Source organism: Cetorhinus maximus, chromosome 18 (genome assembly GCF_964194155.1).
Source record: "Cetorhinus maximus chromosome 18, sCetMax3.hap1.1, whole genome shotgun sequence".
In the NCBI taxonomy this organism is placed as follows: domain Eukaryota; kingdom Metazoa; phylum Chordata; class Chondrichthyes; order Lamniformes; family Cetorhinidae; genus Cetorhinus; species Cetorhinus maximus.
In genome coordinates, this window is record NC_135896.1 from 44,227,026 (window position 1) to 44,246,291 (window position 19,266).

The window sequence follows — 19,266 nt, forward strand, 5'->3', positions numbered from 1 at the left end:
TGCAAAAGATATTGCTGAAGCATTTGCCACAATCATCAGCCAGAAGTGCTGAGTGGATGATCCATCTCAGCCTCCTTCGGAGTCCCCAGCATCACAGATGCCAGTCTTCAGTTAATTCGATTCACTCCACATGATATCAAGAAACGGCTGATGGCACTGGACACTGCAAAGGCTATGGGCCCTGGCAATAGTACTGAAGACTTTGTGCTCCAGAACTTGCTGCACCCCTAGCCAAGCTGTTCAGTGCAGCTACAACACTGGCATTTATCCGGCTACGTGGAAAATTGCCTAGGTATGTCCTCTACACAAAAAGCAGGACAAATCCAACCCAGCCAATTACTGCCCCATCAATCTACTCTCGATCATCGGTAAAGTAATGGAAGGGGTCATCAACAGTGTTATCAAGCAGCACTTGCTTAGCAATAACCTGCTCACTGACGCCCAGTTTGGGTTCTGGCCAGGGCCACTCAGCTCCTGACTGCAGTTCAAACATGGACAAAAGAGCTGAACTCCAGTGGTGAGGTGAGAGTGACTGCCCTTGACATTCAGGCATTTGACCGAGTGTGGCATCAAGGAGCCCTAGCAAAACTGAAGTCAATGGGAATCAGGGGGAAAACTCTCCACTGGTTGGAGTCATACCGAGCACAAATGAAGATGCTTGTGGTGGCTGGAAGTCAGTCAGCTCAGCTCCAGAACATCACTGCAGGAGTTCCTCAGGGTGGTGTCCTCAGCCCAACCATCTTCAGCTGCTTCATCAATGACCTTCCTTCCATCGTAAGTTCAGAAGTGGGGATGTTCGCTGATGATTGCACAATGTTCAGCACCATTCACAACTCCTCAGATACTGAAGCAGTCCATGTCCAAATACAGCAAGACCTGAACAATATCCAGGTTTGGGCTGACAAGTGGCAAGTAACGTTCGCGCCACACAAGTGTCAGACAATGACTATCTCCAACAAGAGAGAATCCAATTATCACCCCCTGATTTTCAATGGCATTACCATCACTGAATCCCCCACTATTAGCATCCTAGGGGTTACAATTGATCAGAAACTGAACTGGACTAGCCATATAAATACTGTGGCTACAAGAGCAGGTCAGAGGTTAGGAATCCTGCGATGAGTAACTCACCTCCTGACTCCCCAAAGCCTGTCCACTATCTATAAGGCACAAATCAGGAGTGTGATGGAATACTCCCCACTTGCCTGGATGAGTGCAGCTCCAACAACACTCAAGAAGCTTGACACTGTCTAGGACAAAGCAGCTCGCTTAATTGGCACCACATCCACAACATTTACTCCCTCCACCACCGACGCATAGTAGCAGCAGTGTGTACCAACTACAAGGTGCATTGCAGGAATTCACCAAGGCTCCTTCGACAGCACCTTCCAAACCCGTGACCACTACCATCTAGAAGGACAAAGGCAGCAGATAGATGGGAATACCACCAACTGGAAGTTCCCCTCCAAGACACTCACCATTCTGACTTGGAAATATATTGCCGTTCCTTCACTGTCGCTGGGTCAAAATCCTGAAACTCCCTTCCTAACTGCACTGTGGATGTACCTACACCACATGGACTGCAGAAGTTCAAGAAGGCAGCTCACCACCACTTTCTCAATGGCAAGTAGGGATGGGCAATAAATGTTGGCCCAGCCATTGAAACCCACATCGCATGAATGAATAGAAAAAAGGTTATTAGTCTTTAATAAATACTTACTGTTGAACCATCTAAGACTATAAATACCATACTAAGACCTACCGAATTACAGCCAACATCTTACAATGCTCTGGGGTGCTATTCTTTCAATTGCCACATGATAGACTTTATACTGCCTTGAATAGGCTTTTCCTCTCACGCTAGCATGGCTGTCTTTCATGTAGGTCAGCATTCCATCCTTGGCTTCCCCTTTAATACCATTTACATTCTATCGCCTGACACTATCCAAAAGCAAAAGGTCAGCCTGCACATTGTGATGAGTTCTGTAACTTGCTCCCACTGCTGGTCCAATGTTAAAATTTTCAGACTACTTGGCAAAGCTGAAACCATTCTCTTTAGCTGCTGTAAGCATCTTCAGATCATTAGCCTCAACTCCATCATCCTACCTCAGCTGCAATCTTGGCTAAGCCCAATGCTTGACACCGAACTCACATTCTTAACCCAATTTCGAATCATCACAAAACAGATTTCTTGCCACCTACATATCTAAGCCTGCCCTAACTTCTTCCCTTCTACTGCTGAAGCCTTTATTATCTCAAGACTCAATGTCTCCATTCCTTTCTGCTGAGGCCTTCAACCTGCACAAACTACAACTAAACCCAAAATACTACAGCCTGCACTCTTGCCCATAACTTCAATCCTGTTGTGTTGTCCTCAATGAGGTTCAATTGTTCCTCCTCCCTCAGAAAGTTGGCTTTAAGATCCTCAACCTTGTCTTAAAATCCTTCCAGGGACTCACCGCACCAACCTCAGCATTGTCCTCCAGCTACATATCACCTGTTCTTCCAATGTAAATCTACTGTTTCCCTACCCCCTCCACTCCTTTGGTGATCACATCTTCAACCATATGTCAGTTCTGGAAACTGTACATTAAAAAGGACATATTGGCCTTGGAGGGAGTGCAGCATAAATTCATCAGAATAATACCGTTGCTAAAATGATTAAATCATGAAGATAGGTTGCACAGATTAAGCTTATATTGCTTTGAGTATAGACGATTGAGGGGTGATCTAACTGAGATGTTTAAGATGATTAAAGAATATGACAGGGCAGATGGGGGGGGTGGGTGCAAATCCAAAAAATGGGGGATTAACTTTAAAATTAGAGCTGGGCTGATCAGGCAAAGCACTTCTTCACACAAATGGAAGTGGAAATCTGGTATTTTCTCTCCAAAATAACTGTTGAGGCTAGGTCAACTGAAAATTTAAAAACTGAGATTGATGATAGATTTTTGTTAGGCAAGATATTTAGAGATTTACAACCAAGCTGTGTAAATGAGTTAAAATACAGACGAGCCATTATCTAAACAGGCTTCCAGTGATGAATACATTGATACTCTTGTATCTATGTTGTCCCTGCCCCTTGCAACTTTACACCAGCAGCTCCTTGTTATTATCTCTTTCCCTGCTTTAAAAGCCTGCTTAAAACTTCCCTCCTCAATCTCAGCTTCCTCTCATCAGGTTCTCATTTTCTTCCCCTTCTTCCCTCCTGCTCTAATCTTTCCCAACTATCATGTAAAGTACTTTGAGATGTTGGAAAGGCAGAGAGGTTTAGGGAAAGAATTCCAGACAGTGGGGCCTAGACTAATAAAGACACATGCTGAGGTGAAGGGATGGGAGATGTACAAAAGTATAGAGTCAAAGGGTGAAGAGTTTAGGAGGAGAGTTTTAGAGCTGGAGGAGGCTACAGAGATAGGGAGAGACAACGTTCTGAAACGATTTTAACACAAGGATGAGAAATAGTAAATGAACAGTCAATCGTGGCTTTCTGACTTGGGAAAACAATTGACTGAAATTTGTCATGATGCAGAACCTAAATCTATTTGGATTTAAAGTATCTATACACAATTCATACATTAATTCAGCCTGGTTCATACGTGTATATAAGATAGCTCCAAAATACTTTGTTCCAAAGCACCCAAGTAAAATACTGTATCAAAATAATTAACGGAGAATCAAATGAATTGCCCTTATCCTACTCCTAAGTGTATTAAATAATACTGAGAAGTTCATATATTTTTCTAGCATTAAAACTACAGCAAATATACATTGAGGCTTCACTATCATTTCATAATATTGTAATGTGACTGCAACTTGTTTCCTGTACTCATTTAAAGGGAAACAGGTGGAATGAAGGATAAATTGAACAGAGAATTCTATGTTAACTTCTTTGTAAAAAGCTGTCTTTCACTAACCTGGTACATAGCTTCATCACAAGAACTTTCTAGACCCAAGTTAATCATTGTATTTTGCAGGGTGCGACCCATGTAGAACTCCAGAGATAGGTAGTAAATCCGCTGAAAAAAAAAATCATCAAAGCAAAATACATAGAGAAAGAAAAAATGGGAGAAAAGGATAGAGTCTTTATAGGAAGTGAGGTGGAACAAAAGAATAATAATGATGGAGTAGTGACAGATATTCTTCAATAGCCCGTCACCACAGATGGTAAATGAATCAGAAATGGAAAAGTAAAGTTGAGGAACAAGCATAAATTTGTCTTTTCTTTTCAAAGAGATTCATATGTTATCTATTTCCAGCATTTTCTGTTTATATTTGATCATATTGGAATCCATTTCACTAAATGTGCAAGGTTTCAAACGCTATTTAGGAAATCACCCAAATGCTCGAGTTTCAAACTCTTCTTTCATCTTCTTAATGTCAACTGAAGGAAAAATAATCCCTTTTTAAAACGGTTCAGTGAATCTGTGTGCTATTTGCAAAAACCATACTAAGGAATTACTGCATCCATACAACACACTACTATCTTAGGCAGACTAGTACATATTTCTGCAATGAGTATTTAATGTGCTGTCATTTCAGAATATTTTATCTGCACTAAGTCCTGCAGGTAAGGCCTAATTTTTGCAAAGTCTAAATGTGTATCCAAATGGCACTGGGATCCCAGATCCAGAAGTCCCACCCTCATTTCCAACAGATCCAATTTTCGCCAGTGGGGGAAAGGGGGCAAAACATGAATCACACATGAGGTAAACGCAAACTCAGCAGGGCCATTTGAACACAGTGCTGAGTTCAAACAGGTCCCAATTTCGCTGGAGCGAAAGCCTTATTCCATAGCGATTGAGTTAAGAATTTTTAGGGTAGATGTAAATGATCATAAATGATGGATAAGTTCTGTAGAACTGTCAAGCTGTCATTTAAATAGCCTGCCCTTTGAAATTTGAAAAAAACCCTCTTGCCTGTCTGTGAGTTGAAAAAAATCTGTGATTGCAAGTTCAATAGCTGTTTGTTGACATAACCCTAAATGCTATCATTATAGCATTAATAATGCTTGACTGCTTCCAAAGCCTGTCATTATCACAGTTGGGGGGGGGGGGGGGGGGGGTGGAGGGTTGTAATTTCAGTTTGATGACAGCTCCAAGAGGTTATTAAAGGATTAGCAGTCTTTAATGTGGGGTTACGAATACAAATGTTTGTTTCTATAAGGGATTAAGTACTTGAGAGGAACTAAGTGTATTGGAGTGGCTTTCATGAATGAGAGTTTTTTTTTATATGGTCAAGTGTGTAATATTTAAAAGTTTATTTTATTTCATCTCAGTATGGCTCCTGAGATTTGTCCATGGTGGACACTGGGTGAGATAGCATGGACAGTGTAAGGGGAAAGGGTGGTCGATGGGGGTGGGGGGGACCATGGGTTGGCACTAAGTTGACATAGGAGTATAAGGGGCCATGGGGTGGGTGGGGACGGCATGAGTTATGTTAAAAGATCCGAACTTACCTTGTCATTAGGCGGAGATTGGGAACTCCAAGTCCCGACAGGCCTCTGGAGTTTCTGTGCATGCGCAGACCAGGAGACGGTTGCACACCCGCAGCCCTGTGTTCTTTGGCCAAGGACAAGGGCTCACTGTGTCTGCGTGAAAAGAAAATGGCACGAAAAACAGGATCATGTGACTGAAGAGCGAAGCGCTATATTTAGAAGAATCCCAGACAAGGGACAGGAAGAGGTCCCAGCAAGAGAACCCAAAGAGGGAACCCAGGGAGAGGTCCCAACAAAGAAGAGTATAGCAAAGAAAGAGGCTCCAAGTAGTAACAGTGCTGCGGTTGACAGGCTTTAAGCAGTGAGGGCTCAGGAGAAGCCTGAAAATCTGAGTTGGTAGAAGGTTGGCGACTCTGTGTTACAGGCTGCTGGGGCGAAGGTAACACTTTAGAGCAGTAGTGTTCTGCTCAGTGCAGCTGAAGTTGTGCTTGTGAGTTGGTGCTGAAGTTCAGACTTGGGAATCCAGGGGAATGGAGTCTCAAGAAATGGGACTGAAATGCTGAGAGGTGGACTGTAGTAAAGGCAGTCCGTATCAGAGCAACTTTTGGAGAGGATTCCAAAGCTAGATTTTCGAAGGTAAAGACTGGAATCTCTTGTGAAAGAGACAGAGTTTCAATGAGATTGGTTGACTCACAGTGCTTACTGATGTCTGGGGTGAGTTGTTGAGAAATCTGTTGGATCTGTCTGGGTCACATCTGTTATTTAAGTGTAGTGTGGGTGTTAGATCACAGTTTGCCTGTTAATTCACATTTACCTCATGTTAATTCTGAATGTTAGAGTTTAAGACAGATATTGTAAATTGTTATATCTTTCTGACCTTGTAGTGAAGTTTATTTTGTTTGTTCAAAAATCATGGAATCTTGTGGCTTTACTCTCTAGCTTATGCCTTGGATTGCAACCTTTGTCTACTGTAAACAAGAAGTTACTAATCCCTAACCAGATCATACCACCTAATCGGGGGTCTGATCTAGGAGCATAATATGAATTGACACTAAGTTAGCATGGGGCTATAAGGGGCCATGGGGGTGGGTGGGGAGCATGGGTTGGTACGAGTTGACATGTATAGGCATGGAGAGTGGGAGGGAGGTGAGACATAGGGGGCCTAATATTTAAAACTGGGACAAAGACTATTAACCAGCCCGCCTTGGCACTCAACAGCCCCTATGGCCACCTCCAATCCGCTTTCAGGAGTGGCAGGCTTGACTCCATCCTGCACCCGGACCCCTGGAACGAAGATCCAGCCACTTGGGACACTTTTTCCCCAAGGTGGGTGCGGCAAGCCAGGAAACCTCCAACTTTGCAGATCCAGCTCAGGAGCAAAAATTCAGTCCTAAGAGTCCAGTACTGAGAACAAGTGGTGAGCAGGAGGACTGGAGCTGAGTGGATGGGATGATGTGTGAGAAAGGAGGTGATTCTACAGCTGGGATCCTGGAAAGGAGATGATTCTGGAGCTAGGATTGGGCGTAAGCATGAGTCCGTGTCCTCTTAAAGTCACTTAATGTCCTTCTCATAGTTAACTACATTCTCTATTTTTGTATTGTTTGCAAACTGATCCTGTTGCACGTATCCATTTATTTATGTCAAGGACCTGGAGGTTCACCATTTTTTACATCACTTCAGTCCAAAAAAATTAATTAACCACCCACCCTCTCATTTTTTTATCAGCTGTTCAAGAGAACCCCAAAGTAGTGAAATATAATTAAAGGTATCAAATAATCTAAAATTAAGTTCCCTTCCCATTTACTTTGGAGCTGTTCATATCATTATTGCTAGATGCAAAGGCTACCATCTTTTTTATTGAATTATTGTTGTAGTAATTCTGCCAGATGGTATCCTACTCATAGCAGTAGTACTATGTATACTGTTTTGAATTCAATTCATTTTGTCGCTGGGTGCTAAATTAGCAGTTTGCTGAGATTGTAACATTTAAGGTACAGGATATTCCAATGCTTGTTACATTGGTTCCTGCCTAGTAACAAAGGTGGGACCCTCTTGGAGTGTACTGAAAGGTACCCAGATAGGTTTCAAAGGTACCAAGAGTCAGTTGGCAGTCGGTCAGTTTTGGGAGAGTCAGCAGCAAGGGAAAGAAGCTCCATGCAGCCAAAGCGCTGCCCTGAGGAGCTGAGAAGAATGCTCGGGGAAGCCCTGGTAATTGAAGAGGGCTCATAGGAAGCTCTGGGAGTCATATATAGCTGGATACAGCTGGAAGACTGGAGTTCAGATAAATTGAGGGGCAGTGCCAGCAGCACAGTGAAGCTAGCTGTCTAGCAAAGAGCTGAAATTACGCCAGTAAGTAGAGGCTGAAGTGCAGACTCAGGAATCCAGGGAGAAGGAATCGTGGAAGGCAAGATTGAAACCCTGTGAAGTGGGCCTGCGGGAGCGACGTTTGGAGAGAATTCCAAGGAGCGATCTTCAAAGGTGGAGATTTGAAACACTCGGGAGAAAGACTGAGATTGGCTGACTCACAGTGGGACTAATGTCTAGGTGATTTGTTGAGAAATCTACGGAATCTGTTTTGGTTGCACCTGTCATTTACTCTGTAGTGTTGTGTGTCCAGCCACAGTTCGTCTGTTAATTCACATGTACCTCATACTTACCCTGAATGTTAGAGTATAAGATACATATTGTAAATTGTTTTATCTTTCTGAACTTGTAATGTGTGTTTTTATTTGTTCAAAACCCATGGAATCTTGTGGCTTTATTCCAAAAGCGGGTGTCTTGAATCTCAACCTTTATCTACTTGAAACAAAACGTTACTGGTCTCTAACCAGATCTCCCCCCGACATCCTGGGGTCTGGCCAAGGATTGTAACAATACATAGAAACAAAGAAAGAATCATGGCATAGAAGGTGGCTATTCAGCCCATTGTTCCAGCCTAAAAAGGGCTAGCCAGTGTAATCCCACCTTCTGGCATTTGGTCAGTAGCACTATAGGTTGTGGCACTTCAAGTGCACATCTAAATGATTTTTAAAAAATGTGACGAGGGTTTCTGCGACCAACATCTTTTCAAACAATGAGTTTCAGAGCCCCCACAATCTGCTGGATGAAAAAAATACTCACCTCCCCTCTAATCCTTCGACCAATTCTTTTTAATCTATGCCCACCTGCCTATTGATCTTCTCTGTTAACAGAAATAGGTTCTTCCCATCCACGCTATCTAATTTCCTCAGAAATTTACACACCTCAATTAAATGTCCCTGCAGCCTACCCAATCTTTCCTCATGGCTAAAATTCTCCATTCCAGGCAACACCTTCATAATTCTCTTATGTACCTTCTCTAGTGTGATCACATCCTTTCTATGATGCGATGAGCAGAACTGAACGCAATACTTTAGCTGCAGTCTAACTAGTGTTTTATACAGTTCCCTGCTCTTTAATCTAAGCCTCGGTCAATAACGGAAAGTATCCGGTATGCCTTCTTGACCACCTTATTTACTTGACCCTCTATCTTCAGGGATGTGTAAATATATACTCCAAGGTCCAACTACTTTTCAGAATGCAGCCATTTTTGTTTATTCCCTTGCTTTGTTTGTCCTTCTAAAATGGATTACTTTACACTTTTCCAGATTTAATTCCACTTGCCACTTTGCTGGCCATCTGACCAGCCCGTTGAAGTCTTTCAGTAGTCTACAGCTTTTTTCCTCGCTATCAACCACCAGGCAAATTTTTGTATTATCTGCAAACTTCGTAATCGTGCTCCCTACATTTAAGTCTAAACCACTGATATTTTAATTCATTAATTGAATATGGGAACAACCAAGGTGCTGCTAAGAACGGAGTTCCAGGATTTTGAGCAAATGATAGTGAAGGAATGGTGATATAGTTTCAAATCAGGATGAAGTGTAACTTGGAGGGGCACTTGTCCCTTGCACTAGATGGTGGTGTTCTCATGTGTCAGCTGCCCTTTTCCTTCTAGGTGGTAGAGATCACAGGTTTGAAAGGTGTTGTCAAAGGAACCTTGGCAACTTGTCGCAGTGCAGCTTGTAGATGGTGCATGCTGCTGTCTCTGTGCACCAGGGTGTGAATGTTTAAAGTGGTGGGATGGGATGCCAATCAAGCAGGTTGCTTTGTCCTGGATTGTACTGAGCTTCTTGACTGTTGTTGGAGCTGTACTCAGCCAGGCAAATGGAGAGTATTCCATCATACTACTGACTTGTTCCTCTTAGATGGTGGAAAGGCTTTGGAGTCAGGAGGTAAATTACTAATTGCAGAATTCCTAGCCTCTGACCTGCTCTTGTAGCCATAGTATTTATATGCCTGGTTCAGTTAAGCTTCTGATCAATGTTAACCCCCAGGAGGTTGATGGTGGGGGATTCAGCAATGGGAATGCCATTGAGTATCAAGAGGAGATGGTAAGATTCCCTCTTGTTGAAGAAGGTCATTGCCCGGCACTTGTGTGATGTGACTATTGCTTGCCACTTATCAGTCCAACCATAAACGTTGTCAGGTTTTGCTGCAAGCAGACATAAACTGCATCAGTATCTGGTATTGAACTTTGTCAGTCTTTCGTCTCACGAGATGTTAGTTAGTGCCTTTGTGGTCAACTCTGTTAAATATCACCTGGTGAGGCTCGGAGCCTCATTCTGGTTTGGCAGTCTCTGCCATATTTGCTGCAGATGAAGACAGTGGGCTGAGAGAGTGCATGATTTACTGGCCTCTGTTTTCTCTGGGCCCTCATATCAGCCAGCTGAGCTTTCAATTTCTCCTCACCTCTTCCAATGCCCTTCCAGTCAACTTCCAAGGTCACAACTGTATGATGGGATCAAAAAGGTTTTGAACACTGTACAATCATTAGCAAACATCTCCACATCAAGCTTTATGCAAGGAAGGTCATTGATGAAGCAGCAAGACGGTTGGGCCTAGGAGCTTCTGCAGTGATGTTCTGGGGCTGAAATCATTGGCCTCCAACTACAACCATTTTCCTTTGTGCTAGGTATAACTCCAACCAGTGGGAGGGTTTTCCCGATTCCCATTACTTTAATTTTGATGACACATTGAGTCAAATGCTGCCTTGATAATAAATGCAGTCATTCGCACCTTACCTCTGAATTCAGTTCTTTTCTCAATATTTGGACTCTAGAAGAACCCAAACTGAGTATTACTTATTGCTGTGTAAGTGCCCCATGATAGCAGTTGATGACACCTTTTGTCACGGTATGCTCTTTGACATTCATGGGGATCTAGATTTATGAGTCCCATCCTTTGCCTTTATGGGATTATTTTTGTTCAGAATCCTCACCATATTTTCCTTCAATGTCTCCCGCTGCTGACATTGGTTTACCTTCAAGTGGCTGTTTCCAGGAACACCTCAACTTAGTAAAATTGGTCTTTCCCCAATTTACAGCATTTACTCTTGGTCTATCATTACTCTTTTTCATAACTATTTTAAATCTAACTGCTTTATGATCACTACCATTAAAATGCCCTCCCACTGATACTCATTCTGCCTGCACAGATTCATTATTTAAAACAAAGTTCCAGGACTGCCCCTCCTCTTGTTTGGTTTGTTATCTACTGGCTAAAAGCGTTTTCCTGCATACGTTTCAAGAATTCTCTGCCCTTTGTACTTTTACACTGAATTTATTCAAGCTAATATTAGGTTAGTTAAAATCCCCCTTTTGTTTCTGCACTTTTCAGCAGTTTGCCTACCATGGGATCTTGCTCACAAGTCAAAACGCTGAATTAAGGGCAGCTCCCTATTTACCTCCTAGTGATGTTGAATTGTTTGTAAGGATGATTCATCTCCAACTACACTTCCCCCTATCCCCATATTTTTACCTTGCTTATAGTACTGATTGATGCAGAAAGCCCTTTAAATTTCCCCTTGAGATTATGCTAATAATGTATGGAGGATCCCTATCCATTTTTACGTTTGGGGCCCTACTCCTAATAGTAACAAGATGCAGACAGCCTTACGTTTTCATCAGATCCTGCTCATAACAGTGGCCACTGACATACTTTTACCTCGGTATCCTATTTATAATGGTACTGCTGTCACAGTGGCCCTCCCCATTTAACAAGTAGGGGAATGGAAGCAAAATGAGGGCATGCCGTGGGCATCACTTTGGGCTCTTGTTCATGCGATTGCATGTGACGGATCCTCTATTAACGCAGAGGTCCGCATTTTATACTGCTGGGCAAAGACAACCGTTATGTGGGGCAAAAACAGAATTACCTGGAAAAACTCAGCAGGTCTGGCAGCATCGGTGGAGAAGAAATCAGTTAACGTTTCGGGTCTTCATGACCCTTCGGCAGAACTGAAGCATAGTTAGGAGAAAGGTGAAATATAAGCTGGTTTAAGGTGGGGGGCGGGGGGAGAGAGAAGTTGAGGGTGTGGTGATTGTGGAGATAAGCAAGCAGTGATAGGAGCAGATAATCAAAAGATGTCACAGACAAAAGGATCAAAGAGGTGTTGAAGGTGGTGATATTGTCTAAGAAAAGTGCTAATTAAGAATGGAAGACAGGACACTCAAGGTACAGCTCTAGTGAGGGTGGGGTGGAAAGACTAACAAAGTTTTAGTTTTAGATTTAAAAATAATGGAAATAGGTGGGAAAAGAAGAATCTATATAAATTATTGAAAAAAAGGGAGGGGGGAGAAACGGGGTGGGGATGGGGGGAGGGGGAGTTTAAGATCTAAAGTTGCTGAATTCAATATTCAGCCCAGAAGGCTGTAAAGTGCCTAGTCGGAAGATGAGGTGCTGTTCCTCCAGTTTGCGTTGGGCTTCACTGGAACAATGCAGCAAGCCAAGGACAGACATGTGGGCAAGAGAACAGGGTGGAGTGTTAAAATGGCAAGCGACAGGGAGGTTTGGGTCTTTCTTGCGGACAGACCGCAGGTGTTCTGCAAGGCGATCGCCCAGTTTGCGTTTGGTCTCTCCAATGTAGAGGAGACCGCATTGGGAGCAACGAATGCAGTAGACTAAGTTAGGGGAAATGCAAGTGAAATGCTGCTTCACTTGAAAGGAGTGTTTGGGCCCTTGGACGGTGAGGAGAGAGGAAGTGAAGGGGCAGGTGTTGCATCTTCTGCGTGGGCATGGGGAGGTGCCATAGGTGGGGGTTGAGGAGTAGGGGGTGATGGAGGAGTGGACCAGGGTGTCCCGGAGGGAATGATCCCTAGGGAATGCCGTCAGGGGGGGTGAAGTGAAGATGTGTTTGGTGGTGGCATCATGTTGGAGTTGGCGGAATGTGGGGCTCCTGTTTGCAGTACTATTGAGTGTGAAGGATCTTTGACGTTGAGGTCCATTTGCGATACTGTATCCCCCAATTTACCTTGGGGTCCTTCTCATAATAGTACTGCTGGGTGCGTATCCAGCGCCCCACCAGATGATCGCGGACGATGTGCGCCAGCGCGAAGTAATAATCCCTCACGGTAGCCACATTACGATCTTTCACCAGGGTGAAGTGCAGGTGGCGATTAAATCCTAACTTTAATCCTGGCACATTTTCCAAGCCGACCAAGCCTCCCAAACCGCGAATAGTGATCTGTTTCTTTCTCTCGCTTGCCGAGCTCTGTTTCTTTCTCTCGCTTGCCGAGCTCTGTTTTGCCATGTTCCTGCTCCAGACACAGCGTCACAACGTCAAGCACGCGAGCTTTTTCCGTTTGCCCGTTTTCTTCAAATAGCCACCACAAGCCCGCCTTCCCTCTGCCCTGCCCCTTCACACTGTACCCAATCAACTCAGCCCGCCCGCTCCCGCTGTATCCAATCACAATAGCTTCCGCTGCACCCAATCACCTTTAGCGCACGCCTCCCGCCTTCAACGCGCGGCACTAGAGCGAAAAACTGCGCATGCTCGCGATCTAAGCAGAACATGCTCGAAAAGTTCAGACGGCGTGGAAGCGCTGTGGAGCGAGAAAGAAGTTAACGTTTCAGGTTGGTGGCTACCTGTCAGCACTATTGGTTAGTTGGTCAACCGTGACGTGGAGTTAAGGAATTGTTTGGCTGATCAGAAAATCTCAGCCACCTGAAAGGGTTTGTTCACGCCTTGAAAAGTCCTTTAGCTTCAATTTTTCAGCCTTGAAAATGCTTCTCACACATGACAACGGTTAAAATTGTGATAGGATCGAAAAGAAACGAAAACGAAAGAACTTGCACTTAAATTGCGGTCTGATTTGACGCATTCTAAATTTCACTAGCAGCAGTCCGAGTGTGCTTAAGGCATCAAACATGTAGCATGTTTTCAATCGTACTTTGAACTTTGGTCATTGGTAAGTTCGTGCACATACCCTACCTGGGACATATTATCTTTATCCCCAATCCCTCTTGAAATGAATTTAAGTTTTATATACGAATGAAACGTTCCGAAATCTTATTTAGAAGCACAAATGATTATCATATCAGCTTGTGTCAGTGTTTTTTTTATTCGTTCATGTGGGATGTGGGCGTCGTTGGCTAGGCCAGCATTTATTATCTATCCCTCATTGCCATTGTTCAGAGAGCATTTAAGAGCCAACTACATTGCTGTGGGTCTGGAGTCACATGAAGGCAAGACCAGGCAAGGATGGCAGATTTCCTTCCCTAAAGGACATTAGTGAACCAGATGTATTTTTACGACAATCGGTTTTGTGGTCATCATCAGATTTTTATTAAATTCACATTTCACCATCTGCCATAGTGGAATTCGAACCTTGGTCCCCAGAGCATTACCTTGGGTGTCTGGAATACCAATCCAGTGACAATACAACCGCCTATCCTATAATATAAAATATAATAATATAAAAGCAAAATACTGCCAATGCTGGAAATCTGAAATAAAAACAGAAAATGCTGGAAAAGCTCAGCAGCTCTGGCAAAATCTGTGGAGAGAGAAACAGAGTTAACATTTCACTATGTATGACTTCTCCTGAGACTTTTACAATATTCTGTGGTTAGCATTGGATTTAACCCATGTTAATATTAAACCTCTCTTATTGTGAATAAAGTCCAGTGAGTCTTGTTGAGGCGTGAACGAGGTTTCATGCAATGTTTGCAAGTCTTGCGCAACACAGAGCGACTGTTGCAGGATTGAACGATGGCCTAGTTGGATCGCGGAGAGCATACAGAGAATGAATTGATTAATGAGTTCTTGTTTACACCATGCACATTACACATTGAGAATGTAGCTTTGTGTATATCTAAAGTAGATAGCTAACTACAGCCTGATGGTACCAATCCCTTGCTCAGGATATTTGCATATCAAGAAACATGAGTGCACTCTGCTGCTTGAATATTTGATGCAGCATACTTCCAGATTCATTGAGATCATTTTCATTGAGTTTGCAATGTCTGTGTTTGAATTCTTCTAAAGAGAATAATGGGATGTTGTTTCAATCAGATCTGATGGGAACCCCATGCCACTGGCTCTGAAGGTTACAGCAGTGCTCAATTTCTATGATAGTAGCAGATTTTAGGGTGTGACAGGTGACATCTCACAGGCTGCCACACATGGGTGCATAATGGAGGTGACCGATGCCCTAATTAGTCATGCCAATTATTCTATCCACTTCACCACCGATGAAGACAGCCAGGCAGCAAGGTAAGCCACATTTGGTGTCATTGCTGGGTTTCCTCGAGTTCAAGGTGTCAATGACTGCACTTATTGGTCATAAAAGCTCCCTGGAAACAGCCAGCTGCATTTGTAAATTGTAAAGTGATTCACTGCTTGAGCGTGCAGCTGATGTGTGACCACAGAAAAAGAATAATGCAGGTCTGTGCTTGTTTCCCGGGGAGCTGGCAGGACAGACACATCTTGCACAGCTCATGGCTCCCAGGGGTTTTAAACCCAGCCCAGGTTGATGGATGGATCTTCAGTGACAAGGGCTATCCCCTGCTTACATGGCTATTGAGGCATCCCCAGAATGAGGCAGACAAGTGCTAGAATCAAGCTCATGCGTCCACCAGAGCCTTCATAGAGCACACTATTGGGCTTCGTCAAATGCGTTTCCGGTGTCTTAACCAGTCTGAATAGGCTCTGCAATATGAACGCCTGAGGGTGTCATGAATAATAGTGCTCTGCTGTGCATTGCAGAACCAGTGATGCAATGCAGACAGATGTTGCAGAGGGAAGAGTGCGAGGAACACCATCTCTCCTCAGATGAGGAAGACTTGTTGGAGCATGAGGAGGAGGCCATAAATTCAATTGAGCCTTTCATGGATGCCAGGGCCATGTAGAGACATGCAAGTGGTGACAGAGACAACCCGATCTATACAAGGTTTGACAACAGTATGAACTTGCATGATCATCGCTCCATTGCCAGACCTCCATCAACTTCCTGGGGTGTAGACCTAGCTATCCTCCCTTGCCAAGTTAACTATAAATCTGCATCCTCTACCACCTGGAAAAGAATGACGAGCAGAGTTTGTCACGCAGACTTGTTAGTGAGTGCTGGTATCAAGGACATCTTAGGGGTATGTGGTCATCCATGTAACAGCACCTGTCTCATTTACACCTGCTGGGAGTAAAGAGGACCAATATCCTCTGGCGGCAGGTCCAGGTGCCTTGTTCCCTGCTCTGGCCTAGCCACTGCTGCACTGAACCCATGGCTTGAGTGATGGAATGCAGGTCTGAATACATATGGATCCAATGCTCAACCTGGTTCTCCATGGCAGTCACCATCCTCTCCATGGATGAAGTAATGTACAGAAATGCCTGGGAGATGGCAGAACTCGTGGCGTGCATGGACTCCTCCATACCCCATGCAAAGCTGCACATAATCCTTGGCATCTCCACCATATTAACCTCTAGCCTCTACTGCATGTCCAGCAGGCTTCTTATGGCCGTGACCAGAGGCCCGTCCGTCTTCAATGTGGGGCTCAGCAGGGGCCTGATTCCCAGCAGTACTCCAACTGTCAGGCGACCTGGCTGTCACATCCTCCTTCAGCTGCTGGGACATGTCTGTGGCGTGCTTGCCAGATTGTGTTCCCAAATTGACATGTGACCCCTCTGCAGGCCATGTGGTTGTAACTGTGCTGGCGGCGGTGGATGATGAAGCAGATGATGGTGCACCTGGGGCAGTGGCTGTGTTGTCCCCAGAGGTGGAGTCTTCAGGCTCTTCCTGTGGCTGTGGCTTGATCCTTCCATAGTAATGACCTGTAGTGGAGAACAAAAAGAATCACATTAGAATCATCACAGTTTGAGCGAAATTCATTGAATCCATCCTGTGTGCTTATGTGCCACTACCAGGATGTTTGCCTTGTCCTCCTTATGCCTGGTCAGTGCAGCCTTGCTGTCTGTGACTAATCGTGCCTCCCCTTCCCCAGGGCTCTCCATTGCGGCTTGCTCAGCTGCTGTGAGGAGACTGAAGTCAGGACCTCCTCCCCCTGTGCGTCTCCTCTCCCTAGCATTATGTCTGCTTATCTTGCATAACAAAGTGCAGTTAGTGACATGTCAAGTGACACCTAACCCCCTTGTCTGCATGCATCCCCATGGGCTTGTCATTCACACATAGTATCCAAGTGCACATAAAGGCCAAACTTCCACACACTTTGGCCTCAATTGCCATGTGGCATTAAGGGTGATCACGTGTTCACTCTTCTGGCATAGCTGTCCGCTCGTGTGTATACATTATTGATGACCATATGAGAGATTCCTGTTGATGATATGACACTGGCACTTGCCCTTATGGATTGGAGCAGGTCGTTGACTTGTTTCCTACATTGAACCCTGGTTTGGTGAATTACTTCATGATTGCTCACCTCTTCTACAACCTCTGTCCAAGCTACCTTGGTCTGGCGAGAGGACCCTATGCTGCCATTGACGGGAGAGGGCACCTCCTGCCTTTCTCTGACAGCCTAGATGAGAACCTGCAGGGAGGCATCGCTGAACCCGTGGGCCCGGTCTTGTTCGACGGTCAGACACTTGGTCTGGTGGGATGTTTGAGTGAACCTCCAACGAATATGGCGCTCTCAAACACTGTGTTCTGGCAGTGATGCATAACTTCCCTGTTTGAACAGGAGACGCTTTAATAGGCTGCACCATAGATGCAGCATCGTCAGCTGAAAGTGGGTTTCACCAATGAAAAGCTTCTTCCTCCACTAAATCACGTGTTTTCCATGCACACTGCCGGCACTTAGAATGTTAACTAATTTCCTGGGAAATGGCTATATGTGAGAAAGTGGAAGTGGCACAGAGTTCCGGTTTCAACGTCAGGAACAGCACACTGTTGACAAAATCCCAGCCTGTGTTTCCTTATTTTCCCATCCCCTGTTCCTACTTTGCTGCCTCTGTACTTGCCAAAAACTAGTTACATCTTCAACTTTTTTCAGTTCTGATGAAAGGTCATCTACCTGAAACTTTAACTCTATTTCTCTCTCCACAGATGCTTGACCTGCTAAGTATTTTCAGCATTTTCTGTTTTTATTTCAGATTTTGCTTGTGGGTCAGAAACCCTTCTTGTCTGTCCGAGGCCGAACCATTCAGAACCTCACCATCCTACCTGACCTCAAGCTGAGCTTCTGACCCTCTTAACCCTCTCTCATCACCAAGATTGCAGCTTCCACCTCCGTAACATTGCCTATCTTTGCCACTTGCTCAGCTCATCTACTGCTGAAACTCTCATCTGTGTCTTTGTTACCATCAGAGTCGACTGTTCCAATGCTCTCCTCACGTCTTCCATCCTCCATAACCATCAGTTCGTCCAAAATTCCGTTGCCCTGTGTCCAAACTTGCATCAAGCTCTCTTCACACATCACCCATTTGTGCTCAATGTCCTACACTGGCCTATGGTCTGGCAAAACCTCAAATTTAAAGTTCTCATCCCCATGTTCAAATCCATCTGGGTCCTTGTCCCTTTCTTTCTCTGTAATCTCCTCCAGCCCCTACAACCCTCACTATTTCTGTAACCATCTCAAGCCTCTACAACATTCCTTAGCTCTGTAACTCATTCCAGCCCTTACAACCCTGCCTATTTGTGTAACCTCATACAGTACCTGAAACCCTCCTTTTCTCTGTAATCTTGTCCAGAACCTACAGCCCTGTCCATCAAATTTCCTTTTGAAATCAGTGATCATCTCTGGTTTCACCGCCTTATAGGCACTGAGTTCCAGGTCATTAACGCTTGTTATATAAAAAAATTCTTCCACACATCCCTTTTTGTATCTCTTGCCCAAAACTTTAAATATGTGTCCCCTATTCCTTGTACGATGTCCACCTTATCGATACCTATCATAATGTTTTACACCTCTATCAAATCTCCCATCAATCTGCTTTGGTCTGAGGTTTTCCTTTGTAGCTCATTCCGCTAATTCCAGTCTCTCTCACTAAGGGAAACATCCCTTCAGTATCTACCCTGTCAAGTCCCCTCAGTATCCTATACGTTTCATTAAAATCACTTCTCATTCTTCTGAACTCCCATGGATACAGGCCCAAACTGTCCAATCTTTTCGCATAAGATAACCCCTTCATCCCAGCAATTAGTTGAATGAACCTTCTCTGAACAGCTTTTGATGCAATTATGTGCTTTCTTAAATAAGGAGATGTTACGTTATAGGGTAACGCTTTGTTTGGATCTGACCGATATTAGTGGAATCAAAGGAGACAACTGTCTGCTAAATGTTACTTTATTGTATTTACACAACTACAAGCAATAATCTCACGTCCTTCTGCCTGTCGGGGACCCCGTGGCGACGGCTGGTTGAGAGATATCCTCAAGTTCCTTTGGTACCAGTCGCGAACCCAGCCCATAGGTGAAGTCTGACAGGTAGTTATTAGGAAGCTAGGAAGGAGAATAGCAAGCAGGACCTCAAAGGGAGAGAAGAGTGAGTTTTGCTCTTAGTGTTTTAAACATCACTAAGGG

General features: G+C 44.3%; 1 protein-coding gene across 1 annotated transcript in view; it reads right to left on the reverse strand.

The window, feature by feature from the left end:
- Positions 1 to 13,043, reverse strand: part of pygl (phosphorylase, glycogen, liver) — a 165,549-nt gene extending 152,506 nt beyond the window's left edge. Inside the window, exons 1-2 of the mRNA XM_078563411.1 lie at positions 12,765 to 13,043; positions 3,915 to 4,016 (exon numbers count right to left, since the gene is read on the reverse strand). Of these exons, the coding sequence (XP_078419537.1) occupies positions 3,915 to 4,016; positions 12,765 to 13,043 (381 nt within the window). The remainder of the gene's footprint in view (positions 1 to 3,914; positions 4,017 to 12,764) is intronic.
- Positions 13,044 to 19,266: the final 6,223 nt, after the last annotated feature.